The 15286-nt window shown below is 56.1% G+C and overlaps 6 protein-coding genes across 6 annotated transcripts; 3 read left to right on the top strand and 3 right to left on the bottom strand.

Moving 5' to 3' along the window:
* Nucleotides 1-35: 35 nt before the first annotated feature.
* On the bottom strand, nucleotides 36-1242 carry DICSQDRAFT_171421 (uncharacterized protein; the record flags this gene model as incomplete). Its single annotated transcript, XM_007367087.1, has 5 exons — nucleotides 36-270; nucleotides 328-527; nucleotides 597-771; nucleotides 823-835; nucleotides 900-1242. 5 exons carry the CDS (start codon nucleotides 1240-1242, stop codon nucleotides 36-38), a joined length of 966 nt encoding a protein of 321 aa, XP_007367149.1.
* A 1299-nt stretch (nucleotides 1243-2541) lies between these two features.
* Nucleotides 2542-5284, top strand: DICSQDRAFT_155938 (uncharacterized protein; the record flags this gene model as incomplete). The annotated part of the gene is made up of 1 exon (XM_007367086.1): nucleotides 2542-5284. The coding sequence occupies one exon, from the start codon at nucleotides 2542-2544 to the stop codon at nucleotides 5122-5124; it is 2583 nt and encodes an 860-aa protein (XP_007367148.1). The 3' UTR covers nucleotides 5125-5284.
* Nucleotides 5285-5366: 82 nt separating this feature from the next.
* DICSQDRAFT_63457 (uncharacterized protein) lies at nucleotides 5367-6112 on the bottom strand (the record flags this gene model as incomplete). The annotated part of the gene is made up of 3 exons (XM_007367085.1): nucleotides 5367-5645; nucleotides 5708-5780; nucleotides 5844-6112. The coding sequence occupies 3 exons, from the start codon at nucleotides 6110-6112 to the stop codon at nucleotides 5367-5369; spliced, it is 621 nt and encodes a 206-aa protein (XP_007367147.1).
* Nucleotides 6113-7306: 1194 nt separating this feature from the next.
* Nucleotides 7307-10914, top strand: DICSQDRAFT_107926 (uncharacterized protein). The gene is made up of 7 exons (XM_007367084.1): nucleotides 7307-7535; nucleotides 7587-9693; nucleotides 9753-10226; nucleotides 10281-10331; nucleotides 10390-10497; nucleotides 10550-10743; nucleotides 10810-10914. Exons 2-6 carry the CDS (start codon nucleotides 9177-9179, stop codon nucleotides 10738-10740), a joined length of 1341 nt encoding a protein of 446 aa, XP_007367146.1. The 5' UTR covers nucleotides 7307-7535; nucleotides 7587-9176; the 3' UTR covers nucleotides 10741-10743; nucleotides 10810-10914.
* Nucleotides 10915-11288: 374 nt separating this feature from the next.
* On the top strand, nucleotides 11289-12411 carry DICSQDRAFT_63554 (uncharacterized protein; the record flags this gene model as incomplete). The annotated part of the gene is made up of 7 exons (XM_007367083.1): nucleotides 11289-11393; nucleotides 11448-11494; nucleotides 11543-11556; nucleotides 11610-11673; nucleotides 11732-11816; nucleotides 11871-11894; nucleotides 11947-12411. The coding sequence occupies 7 exons, from the start codon at nucleotides 11289-11291 to the stop codon at nucleotides 12409-12411; spliced, it is 804 nt and encodes a 267-aa protein (XP_007367145.1).
* A 119-nt stretch (nucleotides 12412-12530) lies between these two features.
* Nucleotides 12531-14019, bottom strand: DICSQDRAFT_63591 (SET domain-containing protein; the record flags this gene model as incomplete). Its single annotated transcript, XM_007367082.1, has 4 exons — nucleotides 12531-12886; nucleotides 12939-13146; nucleotides 13190-13565; nucleotides 13631-14019. 4 exons carry the CDS (start codon nucleotides 14017-14019, stop codon nucleotides 12531-12533), a joined length of 1329 nt encoding a protein of 442 aa, XP_007367144.1.
* Between the last annotated feature and the right edge of the window lie 1267 nt (nucleotides 14020-15286).

The raw sequence follows: 15286 nt of genomic DNA, 5'->3' as shown, positions 1-15286 counted from the left end.
AGCTGGGCAGTGGCGTTGAAGTTCATGCTGTGCGTTCAAAGGAATGAGACGTACTGTTCGACGGAGATGACGTCCAGGAATGACGAGTACGTGTTCAGATAGCCAATGTCCCAGAGCGACTCCGGAGTCCACGTCCCCTGTAGACTGGGAGCTACGATCTTGTTCTTCGAGGCGATCTGCGGATCGTTGTTTATACCGTTGACCATGGTCCCGAATTCGTTGAAGTAGTCCGTCTGGTTGTACGTCTTCGGACGACCTCCGAGCCCGTGTCTGAAATGTCGCGGTCAACACCCGCCTTGCAGTCTCAACCCGTGCGTAAACTCTCACTGGCCGTAAAGATCCGGCTCGTTCCCGACCTGGTACCCAAGGACGTTGCTACCCAAGATAGCATCCGCATGTTCGGCAATCTGCAGGCGGAGGTGGCTCGTGTCGTTCATCGGGATACCTAGATACCACTTTGCGTTCACCAACGACGAGACGTTCGCGAAGAGATACAAGAACTCGTCCGTAAGATCCAGCGTCGGCGTCTGTCGGGCACAAGCGCACGCATGTCAGCGATCAGGTCGATGTCAAATATACGAAACGCGGCACAGCACCTGGGTGGGAGCATTGTCGTCTACGCTGTGGTCCTTTGCGATCATCGCGTTTTCCGGGAGACTGGCGACGAGCGTAGCAATTTCCTGCGTGTTACCGCCAATTCGAACTCGGACGCTGCCCGCGCGGTCGGCGACCGTGGCGAGCAGGTTGAGGAATGTGGGCTGAAGGAACGAACTACATCCCGATCACCTTTCGGATGTGGTGTGATTTGAAAGCAGCACGTACGCATTCTTGCCGACTGCATATGATTTGTCCATGAGCATTCAGGACTCACTGGCGTGTCGAAGTGCAGGGATACTCACTAACTTGCTGAACCACTGACATCTCGATAGAGAACCCGAAGAAATCGCCCTTGTGCGGGATCGAGAGCTTGGGCATGTTGGCAGCTTGATTCGGCAGTGCAATGGAGAACGACGTCGCAGGCATGGGGTTGGGGAGAGCCGGAGGCGTCAAGGTGACATTGTTGTACGCATTATATGCAGCGATGAAGTCCGACCCGCTCACAGTGGCAGCGGGAATGCCCGAGCCAAACGTGCCAGTCGGGTTCTCCACTCCTCCTAGTCCGTAGACGGTCACTGCACGGACATTCTGCCCTAGAATGGATGATGATAGCAAAAGAAACACTAGGGGTAGAAAATTACGCATGTGTGGCCCGCCGCTGGAGAAGAAGAAAGGACAGTAGAGGGAGGGAATGTCTGGGGCGAGTTGGCGATGAAGAAGAGATTAGGGGCAAAGCATGTCAATCCGGGAGTCCAATATCTTTGGAATGACGCTGCTTGTTCTTCACGGTGCCGCAGCGATGGAACCGGATCTGTTGATGTATTCGGCATGGACCTGACATCCATCTCACGCTCATGCCAAATTGCATCGCATGATGCGATCCCGAGCGCTGAGATGATGAAAATAACCCTCGCAAGCCGCAGCAGACCGGGAGCTATGTAGTTGCATAGGTCAATCGACGTGCTATTTTTGTGCGTGTTATTGGCCATCATATGAGTGACATTCGCAAGTAGATAAACTTACTGATCATAGCTTGAGTAGCTTTGGCTTGGTATCCGGTCATAAAAGGATGGGGAATCTGCAGTGGTCTACCATATAACCGCCCTACCATCGTACACAGGAATCAGGAGTCAGCCACGGACTGCCCGGACCTCCTTGTATCCCAGTTCACCAGATGGTCATGACATACGGGCACGATGGAGGCGATTTGCTGCAACTGTACCGCAGAACATCCGATACCTATTGATATGACTGGACTCGGAGATATTCGAAACATCAGCTTTCGGACGCCGTCGCTGACATTGCCGTCCCTGGTGCCTCGTAGACCCGCTTTGTAGCCGCTATCAGACGGACGAGTCAGTATACAAATTGATTGAAGCTATTCGCCGGACTTACTAGCATACAACACTATCTGAGGATTCACTTCTAGTGCTCGATATGGTGCATTCAGACTGCTTACGTGTCAGCAGGAGTGTTTGGAAGGTCTTGTTTCTGCTCTCTGCTATAATTCTGGGCCATTTCACGTCTTAGGCGAAGAACACAGGGGGGCACGACCGCGATACTTTGTGCGATGAGCCTGAGGTACTCATCGAAGACTGAGAGAGCGCAGTAAGTGCCTCACGCGTGTGCATGCGAGGACGGCTGTAAAAAGGCACGTGATTGTGGGATGCATTTGCGCGCCTAACCAGCTTACGCGGTACACTTCCTTTCCAGGAGATTATCTCGGACTTTCGAGTTGCTGCTCGACATTGCCACCACCGACGGGGACACGTCCGCTCGCGATGACTCAGGAAGGACGCGCGTCGCGGACACGCGTCCTTCTTATGCCGTTCATATGCTTATGAATTGTCGCTGCGGTAGCCTATATAAACTAGTCTCTACCCCTCGTGAGCTTTCATCTACTCTTCTTACAACTACATCGACCACCTCGAGCACATCTTGACCATGTTGGTTTTCACTCCTCTCCAGAGTCAAGTCTTTGTTCGCCCCGCGTCTTTCCCCGGCATCTATCTGGAGAACCAGTACCTAGACGGCGCAGCGCAGCGCGCCGCACATGACTACGCCCTCGCCCACGCTCGTGTCGAGGCTATTGAACGCCAGCGTGAGCTCTACTGTCACCGCCTGGGCTCGCACCACCAGTTCCGTGGCCCTGGACACTTTCCCCGGCGTCACTACGGCCGTCCTTCAACAGATTTCCGTCAAGGATTTGGCTCCTCTCCTGCTACACGCCCGACCTTCCAACCGCGCCGTGCCCCCTCTTATTCTCTTGAAGAACTCGAGCTAGCGTACAGCGTCTGGCAGCAGGAGGAGCGTATCCTCTCCCAACAACGCGAGGCCGCCGCCCGAGAGCGCGAGGAAGTCCTTGCCCGTCAGCGCGAGGCTCAACGCCAGCGCGCACTAGCCGAAGCCGCCGCTCGCGAGGAGCAGGTCCGTGCAGCTCGTGTAGCTCGTATTCGTGCTCAGCAGGCCCGCGATCAGGAGGTCCTCCATGCCCTTCTCAGTCAGCTCGGTCTTGCATTCGTACAGGCTCAGTCTGCCCAAGACACGCCCCGGGCCAATAGGCAACAGGTGTGTAGTATTCGTGCTCGTCATCTGAGTAGCTGCGGCAGAATGACTCATCTTCAATCTCTGCAGCCTACTGTCTCAACGGCGCGCCCCGCGGCCGCTGCAGCTTCGGCCCCCAGTCCTTCCCCCGCGCCTGCCGACCGCAAGGGTAAGGGCAAGGCTGTTGATGTTCCCGCATCGGTCCCGACGCCCATCTCGACGAAACTAGCGCATGCCCCCGAACACACGGAGGTGCCCACGCTCAAGGAAGAGCTCGAGGCGCGCATCCGCACGGAGAGCGATCCTGAGGTACAGCAGTCGCTCGTATTGCTCTACTCAGATCTCTTTGATATCCGCGAGCCGTCTCAGTCCGTCGCAGGCCCTTCTGGCACCAACCATGCGTCGTTTCAAATCCCTGTCTCTGGTCCTTCTACATCCTCAATTCCCGCTCCTGCCACGTCTTCCGTTTCTGCCGCCCCGAAACCTGTAGATATCAAAAGTACTACCACCACGGCTGCCACGACCTCTCAGCCTGAGCCCTTGACAGCGACCGGAAGGGGAAAAGACGAGACCAGAGAAACAGAAACTGAGGGCGCCCCTCTACACCGTACCCCCGCACTCCCGCCCGCCATCGCTGCGAAGTTGCTCAAGTTCTATAACGTCCGGCGGGCGCGCAAGCTCTCGCTCGCGGAGATCGAGGAGGTCGAGGACGCGCTCCGCAAGCTCGAAACCACGTTCGAGTTCCCCGCGCAGCTCGACTTCGTCTCCGACCCGCTTCCTTCCCCGTCCGCCTTGGGATACACCACCAACAACGCTCCGGTGCATGCGTACGAGCACGCGCTGAACCAGCTGCTGACGCGGTTGGACGCTGTGGAGAGCATTGGGGACGATGAGGTGCGGGGAAGGAGGAGAGAGGTTGTCAAGGAGGTCGAGCGCGCGCTGGAGGCGATGGAGAGGCGGATTGAAGAGAGTAGGGAGCGGAGTCGTGAGCGGGACCCCCGGAGACGCGCGAGCGTAAGCTCACAGGCTTCGGACGGGGAGGCGACTGTTACGCCGTATAACCTGCACACCACGGACAACGTCGACAAGGCTGAGACTGAGGAGGTCGTCAAGGCCCCTGCTGAGGTCGAGGAGACGAGGACTGTAGCCCCCGTCGAAGTCAACACAGCTCTGGGATCCACGGACCAGGTTGAGGTACCCGAGCAAGGCCCCTCCCCCGCTGAGGCGCAGCCCGCAGCGGCATCTTCCCCACTCATCAATGCCACTACCGACGACGGCGTTTTACGTATCACCGCAGGCGTACCCGACAGCGGCGCAGACATCGACGCCCTGACCGACGATGAGTTCATCCACGCTGACCCCAGCTCCCCGGCAGATGAGATCGATTTCGCCGACGGCACCATCGACCAGCTCGAGGGTGCCAAGCCCCAATCCAGCCCCGCTACTGCTGAGGCGGCAACGGCGCCCTCTCGTGCATCCGACGCGGAACTTTCGCCAGTCTCGACCGCGCCAGAGGACAGTCCCCATACTCGGTTCGAAGTCGCGGAGGAAGATGTAGCTGCACCCGCTTCCGAATATGCCGAGGACACTACTGCCACCGCTCCTCTTCCCGCACCCGCCCTCGCGGCACCAGAGGCCATCTCCCGAGTTGCGTCTAGTGCTACAGATGAAACCTTCTTCACTGCGGATACCGACTCCGAGGCAATTCCTCTATCCGCCACAGACGATGCGACATTCTTCACTGCCAGCACCGCAACGCCCGCCGAGCCCGCCTCACAGCCGATGAGCCGGTCGGCGTCATCGTCGTCCGCGGGCCAGGACACGTTCCTCCTGTCGTCAACACCCCTCGCAGACGACCAGCCCAAGGAGCACAGGCCGTCTGGCGGAGACGATGAGGAACTGGAGATCATCAGCACGGACGAACTCGAGGCGGCCAGGAACGACAGCGACTGGTCGGACATCGAGTCCCATTCGGACTTGTAACCTATCGACACTTTGGGGTAGCCGTCATCACTTTCGTTGGACTTCTGGCTTTCCTTCTGCTTCGTGTTACTAGTAGAGTACTGCACAAGTTAGTCCGACCGTATTGATGCAGTCTTGGGATCTTCGGTTGTATACGTAGCGGCACATGAAGCAATACATTCCCATCATTACCGAAATATTCTCCCAGCCTGCCTATTAACGAGTAAGGGAAGCAAAGAAAGGTGACCCTTGAGAAAGGAACTTCAATGACCGACACCACCATCCCTCACGTTATAGTCATAGCCCGTCATGGCTGAAAGAGGTGGGGCGGCCATAACGTCCGCCATATTCTGAGACGTCTTCTCGTTCACGCGCCGCCCTTTCTCGAGGAAGAGGAACGAGATGACGACTACATCGCGGACCTGCACCGCGCGCTCGGTCAGCAGGAGCTGCGTGGGTTGCTGCAGCCCGCCGTCTCGGGCCCTGAGGGAGCGGATGGACCGCGCGATGGGCTCCTTGTAGCCGTCGTCCTCCGCGAAGAGCTGCACCAATACCACGCATGCGCGTCAGAAGCGCAAGGTCAGAATCAAGGCAGAATACCGACCTCGAGGGAATGACCGGGAGAATTACCGCGCCACTTGTACTTACGCCCAGAATCGTCCTTGAACGATGCATCACTACCGCGCATGCACGCCGTCAGCGCTGAGCATCTGCATCGCTCATCAAAAGATGGTACTCACTCCTTCAGGTAGAACGGCACGAGGCTCGTATGGAGCCAGTCGCGCAGGGAGGTCGGCGTCTTGTTCCCGACGGAGACTTTGTCGGGAAGAACGTCATGCCACTCGAGGGACGCGAGCTCTTTGTCCTCCGCGTTCTTGACGTGCGTAACGGTCTCCTTATCATGTGTGGTGTGCACGGTGTAGAGCACCTTGTTATCTGGGTCAAAAATGGTCGTGTTCGACGGATTGTCTGGGGAGAGCGTTAGCGTCAGGGCGATTGGGGTGGACATGATGAAGGGAGGTCTGATGAGCAACTAGTAGTTATTGGGAGGGAAACGGAGCGGAGGGTGTCTGTTGGTCGAAGACTGAGTGAATGGTCTCCTCGCGACCTCTTATATAGTTGTGCGATGAGAAGACCGAGCTGGTTTGGCAGCGGCAGCACAGGCTCACTGTCAAGCAGACTGAACGTACTGCGCACGCCACGAACGCAGGAACACCAGCCAACGTAACTCCTAAATCGAAGTCTCCGGAGAATATGTAAGCTAGCTGGAGTCCCGGCATCTCATGGAGAGGCGATGTGCATAGGTGCACCCATAACGTATCGTCTACCGAAGGACTCGTACAATGCGCACGAAATGCAGGGGAGTTCAGTGTCGTCCCATGGGTCAGCTCTCTAGACGCCGGAAGGGACCGCGTCTTCGGTCTGCGCCGATGAAGCCTGTGGAAATGAGAACGGGTCGCTTTCCCCGGACCCCTCCTCCTACGTAGGACTACATAGATTTATATTGCTGCTACCTCAGTTCTTGTGAGAGCACAGGACATGTACATGTACACTACAAGATCGTCAACGATTTCGCGTGGGATTTCCCGGCGTCTCTACTCACCCTGGGATCGAATTCTGACTCTTGTTGAGGAGAAGAGAGCGCTCTGTCATCACGAGGATGCTCTGTCATCGGCGATGTCCATTGTCCAGCGTGATGATGGCTGAAGACGCGTGGATTGCAAGCGTCCATCACGATGCTAGTGCGTAACTTAGCTCCAGTTCGCCTCATACGACGAATACTCACCGCATATATCGCACGTGCAGCTGCGAGAATCATGCCCATCTCGTGCCCAAGGACACTGTAGATCGGCTCATAGGGAAAAGGATGAACGACTGCAATACCTCCCGCCCTCCGATACAATATGCGACTTACCCTAGGCCTCGAGTCACCTGTCAAGACCTTTCCTACTTGATCGGGTCTCCACGCTGCGCAGTGGCAGTGATGCGCCGATCCGCACTGCGGCGTGTACTTGCTCCGTCCGTTCAAACCCACAATGACATTGTCTACAGCCAACTTCGTCTTTGCGGACATCATCTACCATATCTTTGCTCACCTCGACCCGGAGCGATATTCGCCATACGATCCTCACGCGAACCTCTACGACGCCCGTCAGGCTCTAGCACGGGCCGCCCGTGCGTGTCGTAGCTTCACTCGGCCTGCCTTGAAAGTGTTATGGAAACGCATTCCCGACGACCAGCCCCTGGCCGATCTCCTTTGCTCGCTCGGAATCGCCGAGAAAGAAAGCACACTGGCCGGAAATGATGTAATTGGAGACGAGCCTGCTCGATTCGAGATACCAATTGAGCGCGGCAATTCCTCGGCCCCTTGGGGTGAGGCTCAGGCGATTGAGAGACGCTGGAAGAAACTTCGTGGATACGACGATCCATATGTATGGTCATTCCTCTGCTCTGTTCGACCGTCTTACTGACATCTTCCTTAGATCCTGCGCAACGGTCAGGAAGACCCTCGTGCGCATCCACGATGGGAGCGTTTCCGAGAGTACGTCTCGTACGTACGCGCGATCACACTCTTCGCATTCGATGGTCCCAAGTGGTGCGAGCTATGGACAGAGATGTTACCTCTCCTGGACGGAGCACCGCTTCTCCCCTCCCTGGAGTCCGTCTCCTTTTGCAACATCTCGAAGCGCGCCCTCACTCCAAGCGCTTTTCTCCTGATAGCGCCTTCTGTATCCAAGCTCGACTTCACCTTCAATGTGTACCCGGACACACAGAGTTTGATATACTCCGCTTTCGTGCTGGCTTTCGACCATGCGCCGACCATTGAGAAGCTCCGTCTATTGGAACAACCCTGGAAGGACATGCATACCCGATGCCCGCGGGTGCGCCATCTCGAAGTGATTTACCAAGTAAATCCGACCGGCCTCAACTACATCGCCGAGTTTCCTGCACTACAGAACCTCTCGGTCTCTTTGCATAACATCTTCTCCATAGGTGACGATGTCTCCTTCCCTCAGCTCCGCGTTTTGAAGGCCGGAGGCATATGGGCAGAACTTGACTTCTTCCTCCGATCCATCCGCTGTCCAGAACTCCGGGAGCTATCTCTAGAAGCTTGGCAGAGTGGCGCGTCGGCCCATCAGATGGCAGAGGACGCCAGCCAGTGTCTCCAAGAGGTTGCGTCCTATCACCCGTCTCTGAAGGGGTTGTCGGTGCGCACTACCTTCGGCCCGCCGCCACCTGCAGGTACTTGCGTCGGGCGAATGATTCCGACGGTGCAAGATACCTTCCAAGGATCCATTCTCGGCGTCATCCGGCCCCTCCTGACGCTTCGTCGACTACGCAAGCTCTCACTCAGTCTCCCGGACTACTTCGACGTGGAATGCGCGGATACTGACGTCCTCCTGATGTCTGAATCGTGGCGCAACATAGAGGAGCTTCACATCGACATCTGGAGCTACTTGGCGCCTCGGGGAATGTCGCTCGGAGACCGCGCTCGTGGAGGGGATTTCGCGTCTACCGCGCACTTTGCGCGCAACTGCCCCTACCTTCGCTCGCTGCATCTGCCTCCCATGGAGATCACTGCGGAGACGCTGGATGCAGTCGAGTTTTCCGGCAAAGCGCACGGCTTGCAGACGCTGATCGTGCCGAAGTTCAAGGTACGACCGGACAGCGATGATTCGACCAAGCTAGTGGAAGAGGCTGTGGGGCGGACATTCCCATCAGCTGCTTGGGCTTTTTGGGTAGACAGGACTGTGGCAATTGATGGATGGGTGGTCGCTGGTGACGCTGCACACTGCCTTGATTGTGTTGGCACTGTTGGGCAAGACTCGGCAGGCGCGTTATAAGCGGTCACATCCTGTGTGGTTACAAGGACGTTGCTGTGTGCAGTTTCAAACAGGACAAGCTGTTGCACCCCCGAATTTGTCTGTTGAGAGGGAATACGAGTGGCAATGGGTCCAGACGTTTTCGAAAGGCCGATGGCATGACGTAATACCTATAAGTACCCGGCTTCTCCCTTATTAGAAGTCATCGCGTTGTCCGCAATCATCAGTTTCCCTCGTTCGAACGCCACGATGAGGATTCGACAGCAACTCACACCTCCCTCTCCACAAGAAGTCCTGTTGCATACTCTGACAGTCGATATAATACACCCAGGCTTCAATCGTCCGCTATTCTCCCTTCCGGCGTTCTCCGACGAACCGACCCCTTCTGGCGACACGCAGTACGGCGTAGACCATCGTCTCGTCCTGGATGCTTGCCGTATCCTTACCAACCTCACTGCAAACGATCAAGATGGCTACATAGCTCATGACTGCGCTGGCGAACAGCGCGTCTCACTGGACATTTCGCTCCTAAGCCCGGGTCGCTACTTCTACCATCTCGCATCACCTGGGACCACGAGCAAATACCGCATCGTCAAAGATTTCTCCGCATGGAGGTTTCCGGCTTCTATTCCCTCTCATTGGGTCCGGACTAGAACTCCTGAAGAACGGTCAGCGCTCTACCGTTATGAGTTCAATTCGGCATCGGCCATGTCTAGGGTTGTCGTCTCAGAGGACGGGCATTGCGTAATCACCCAGTATCAGCAGTGTACGTAACTCTATCTTGCACTGATATACGGTTGCTCAGTCCGCCATTCACAATCCCAGCGTGCGAAAATGCTCACCTCGTCCCCAAAGAACACGAGGACTGGTTCAACGGGAACAACATGACCGACTACAACTTGTCTGGTCCTCTAACAGGTCTCGACGATGTGGCAAACGGCTTGACTCTGCGTAGCGATGTGCATCAATGCCTTGATCGTCATGGCTTCGTGTTCTATCCGGTAGAAGGTAACAGATTCGTGGCGTACGTCGTGCAGCGAGGAGCCTTCGAACATGCAGAGCTATTTCACCAGAGATTAGTCACCTTGCCTAATCGGGTGTCCGACCAATTTGTATACGCTCGGTTCGCTTACACGTTCATCAACCTTCCGCGGGACAAAGACGCTTTCGACGTATTCCCGGTCAGCGAGGAAGTCGAGCGGAGAAGGGCGGCTCGGTTGGCGGTTCGGAAAATGCCCAAAGAAGCAGGAAGACAGAAGCGGTCGAAGCTCGAGGTGATCCATGGGGGCGCGGACATAAGTACGTATTATCACTTGCAGTACGTGTCCCATCTGACATGTATCATTATTACAGTAACGTCTGAGATGTCCGAAGGGTCACGGGGAAACAGTGGGACTGATGCTGGTAAGTACACGTCACTTTCATGTACGTTTACGCATATTGAATTTCGTTCTATGAGCAGAGACCGTCGATTCGGAAGATTCCATGTTGCAGCCCATGACAGAAATCTCCTATGCAGCCGCCGACAAGAAGTACAGGGACCGATTTCTCAAACGGTTTCCGGATCAGGGTATGAATCCCTGTACCTGATCAGTTGTTGTCGAACTCACTACCCAATGCAGCCGAAGAAGTTGACAATCCACCCGAATCCCTCGTTACGTCCTGTCACACCGACACTCCCCGCATGCTGAGACTCATGTCCGAATACATGAAGAAGAACCCACAAGTGTGGAAGACATCTTCGACGCCGGCCGAGGCGACTAGACCGGATGTGGAGGGCTATTACGCGGATTTGCTCGCTGGCACGAACTGATATGTGAGCGCAGATGCATTGGCAGAGCCACTCGCGAGTAGATCTTGTCATCGCGCTCATTGGGCCCAGGTCTTCTTACCAGAGAGCTCGCACGCCGATCAGGTCCGTCGGCCCCTTTCCTAGATTATTCCTCGATTATGAAGCGCATCTTGTGACCAATACGTATCGAATGTTGTATTAGTATATACCAGTAAGAACGTGGATCAGTTGCTGAGCGAGCCGCATTGCTCACACCATCCCTTTCTGGCTGCGAGCCACGCTCCTGGATGAGCGAGTTCATTGCAGAGGATGCCCGAACCTCAACGTTCAACTCTCGGAGTCGGAGATGGGGATGGAGACAGTTTATCTTCTCTAACCGCGTCAGCGGACTGCTGTGCTACTTCAAAGCATAAGTACCCTTATACTTAGAGTCAACAGTGCCATTCAGGCAAATACAGTAAGGTTCCAGTCTGAGTGAGCGCCTTCAGACGGGCGACAGACATCTCGATATCGATATCGCATCGTGACGCGACTCTACTCAGTGGCTGTGATCTTGATTGCCAGCTATAATGAGCACCGTCAATTTGGACGATTACGTGGTTCCCGGGACGACCAGGACATACTATATTCCTGAGTTTGTCACAGAAGATGAAGAGGAGTATCTCACTCGCAAGGTAGCCAAATTCTAACAGCTGGCGTCATCCTGTAAGACACTCAAAGCCCTCCAGATCAACGAAGCGCCTCAACCGTGGTGGAAGAGATTACAAAACCGCAGGTACAAAGGCAGGCCCATCTGAAACATAGTGCTTCTAACATACGGTAGATTGCAGATATGGGGTCAGTCGCAAACACAGCTCCACTGGACTCATTGACTTGAACAAACACGACAGGAGGCGAGCTGACGGGGAAACATGCATTGATCCCTCAGGATATGCCTCCGTTCGCCAACCAATAGTACGCTGCATCGTCACAATGAAGATAAGATACGAGTTCATGACTGTGTTTGTCACAGTCCAGACATCGTCGGGCGCATACGAGCCCTTGGCGTTTTCAAAGATTCTGCCCACGGAGAACCAAATCACATCATAATGAATGAAGTAAGTTCATACCGACACACGACCACCATCCCTGCCTCAGCTCTCATTCCATAGTATGCACCAGGTCAAGGAATCATGGTACGCACTGTTCTCTTTACATCGCAACTGCAACTCACGCCCCTCCTCGCAGCCACACGAAGACGGCCCAGCCTATCACCCTGTCGTCGCCACGCTCTCCCTCGGATCTCACACCGTCTTCCACTACTACCGCTACAAGCCCGACACGGACGCCTCCCCCGTCCAGATATCCGCGCCCGACGAGCTGATCTCGAGCACGGGCCGCCCGATCGACCCGAATCCCGTCCTTTCGCTTCTCCTCGAGCCACGCAGCCTCGTCATCACTACGTCGGATCTGTACGGCTCGCACTTGCATGGGATCGAGGGCCGCGTCGAGGACAAGTTCGAGGAAGACGGGCGTCCGCCGCAGGAGCGCATCGCGAACTACGATCTGCTGAGGGGCAAGGAGGCGAGGGAGGCGATCGCGAACGGGAGCATGCTTGAGCGGGGGATGAGGTACAGCTTGACGTGTCGGGACGTCGAGAAGATCGCCGCGATGGGCGGGGCGCTGTTCAAGAAGCTCCGAGGGACCGCCTAGTGGTCCCAGTCCTCGGCGGTAGGGGTGTCCCAGAAGTACCCAATCTCTTTTGTACAACATGCGTATCTGCGTACTCATACATGCGGCGCTGTGGTTTGAATTTGCGCAAGCAATGTTCCTCACATCACCCCCAGACCCGCCTTGAGCTCGGCCTCGAGATCGGCCTTGTCCCCGCCCTCGTTCGCATCCTCCGCATCACCGCTCTCCTTCTTCTCCTTCTCTTCCTTCCGACAGCGCTCACATGCGCATTTCCCGAAGCCCCATTCCATCAGGCCCCTCCTGCGTTGCTCAAGTGATAATTCGGGGTTCACGTACGTGACTAAGAGCTCCTCCCCTGGTGCGATGTCCCGTCGGGCGATCACAGTGATGCGGGAGAGTGCAGTGCGCTGGTCGAGGTGTCGGACGGACACGTTGGGGTCGCAATTATGGTTCAAGTGGGAATGGAGCACATATAGACCGCCATGAGCCTCAAGGTCTGCGGACAGGCGGTCAGCACTTGCAAATCGAGGGTGGAGAGGGAGACGCACTGAGACTCATCCGACCCAGTCCGCGCAGGAACGCCTCGTAGTCGAACAGGGTATCCGAGACGTCCTGCGGCAGAGGTTTCTTCAGCAGCTTCGCCAGCCGTTTCTTCTCAGCGTCCGTCGCGGGCTCCTGGAACGCCTGCACGTACAGCTTGTGCGCCTTCTTCCACATCGCCCGATCTGGCTCTGCGCCCAGCCTATGCCCTCTCATCTGTCATAAACCTCATTCCAGATGCCAGAACGGATGGAGGTACGCACCATCCGCCTTTCGCGCGCTCCTCCATGCCCAGCTGCGCGAGGGAGCGCACGACCTCCCAGTCCTCCGCGAAGAGCTTGTCGTCCTGCTGGAAGGTTAGCAGCACGCGTGCGGTCATCTGCGCTAGCGCGTGCAGCGCCATCCACTGGTTCTTCCGCGCAAAGTGTAGTAGTGGAGCCGCCGCAGGGTTTCGGGAAGTGCACAAGAGAGGATGGGTGCGACCGGAGCGAGACAGACAGAGACGGCTGCAGAAGCGCACTGGGCAGGGGGTAGAAGACGTGGAGGCGGAGCAAGGGACGATGAGGGGCGAGGTAGTGAGCGGGGTCGAGCAGTGGCCGCATGCGTGCGAAGACATCTGAAGGTCATATAGATTCCTGCGGCCAAGTCAACCGGACGCACCCGAGAGGGGCGCATAAGCCAGAAAAAATGTGAGACTCACCACTCGGGTGCAAGGATGAACGGGTCCTCCTTCCAGATGACCTCGCCCTCCGCGATCGCCTCCTTCGCAACGAGACCTTTTCCCTTTGCCTTCCCGAAGTACTTCACCTCCGCCTTCGTCGTCCACTTGGTGACGTCCAGGCCCTCGATCAGCTTGGAGGTTGGGTGGACCTGGCCGGAAGCGGCGCCGCTCGCGCTCAACGTCTGGACCAAGCCTTGGTTTTGCAAGACCTTGCGCGTGCGCTTCTCGCTCACGATCCACTCTGGGTGCTCTGCGACGAGGAGTGCGTGGATCTTGGGGACGCCAAGCGTCGGGTTGGCGGTTTTGAGGGCAACGAGTGCGCCCTTGAGGTCGTCCTCAGACGGAGAGATGCCGGTAGGGGCTGTCATGTCGACTCAAAGGCCTTTTACGGTCAGTTCCGAGTAGAGTGGGGTATATGCTATGACGCGAGCATGAAGAGAGCGATTTGTGTAGAGTTGGGTCCAGAGGTGAGAACTGTGGAAGCAGCCTGCAGGAACGGCGCGCGTCCAACCCGCCTGCTTTCAGGCTCATAAGCGCGGGTGAAAATAGCTGAGCGGTAGCGAAAGATCTGATCTCTCACAGCCTATTATGTAAGCGCATCGTTTGCAGCTGCTCCGCCACCATCTTGATTGCGACTTGTTCATACTACACCAGTCACTGCTGCCTACAATGGTATCTCCAACTTTTTTGCTTCAAAATCGTTCCTAGCATCATCGATGACCCCCATACGGAGATATATCACTCTCACACGGATCAAGGGAAATGTCGACAGGCAAGGTGGGCATAACATTAACCGATAAGCTTGGCTCCCCGTCCGTGCGTATACAGGTTGCTGTATCGTTTCTATTATAACATGAGATGCTCAGTATATATACCAACAGATATTTGACTTGATCTATGACGTTTTCCCGAGGGCTTGCAAGCCTTGAGTGAACTGAGAGCTGTCTGAGGTCATGCTGTTCCTTCAATCCAGTGCTCAGGACGCACTGTAGGCCGCGGATGTCCAGCACTCTGAGGGAATTTTTATCTCTCCAGACGTTACTAATACAAGCATCATGCAGAAAGTGAGTAGTCAAGACAATCGGTCATGTAACGTGCATTGCCGTACGGGCACGGGGAAATGGGTATAATGTCACAGGTGCAACGGTGTTCGTTGTGGTGGACGGGAGTCAAGTGGTGTGATGGAGATATTGCCACGATATTCATCCTACGGGCCTTGGGAGAAAACAAATCAGGACAACGTACCAGCTAGATCGTGAGGACAGGATCAGATCACTCACCCCCTGCTCCCAACGAAGTTGCGTTCAAACCTATCCCCGTCACTGTCATGGCTACTAAAAGTGACTGCTTCAGAAACTGCGCTGCACGCTGCAGACTCTCCCACACTGGTTGGGAGGTAATCGACGCGTCCATCGGTGCTGTATCGGCTTCTCAGGAGATACGTGCATCGAGTGCAGGAATTGAAGGATCTGCCTCGCTGGGGGTGTCCGCTGAGCTATCAACGCTTCCGGTGGTGGTAGTAGCGATGGGAATGCTCTCGGGACGCATGTTTCTCAGCGCCCGGACAAGATTGGGAGTCGCTTCCCCCATCACGCGCATGGCACTGGCAGACAAGGAAACTGAGGCTACGATGAG

Source organism: Dichomitus squalens, assembly GCF_000275845.1.
Source record: "Dichomitus squalens LYAD-421 SS1 unplaced genomic scaffold DICSQscaffold_22, whole genome shotgun sequence".
NCBI lineage: Eukaryota > Fungi > Basidiomycota > Agaricomycetes > Polyporales > Polyporaceae > Dichomitus > Dichomitus squalens.
This window is presented reverse-complemented; position numbering and strand designations above follow the sequence as displayed.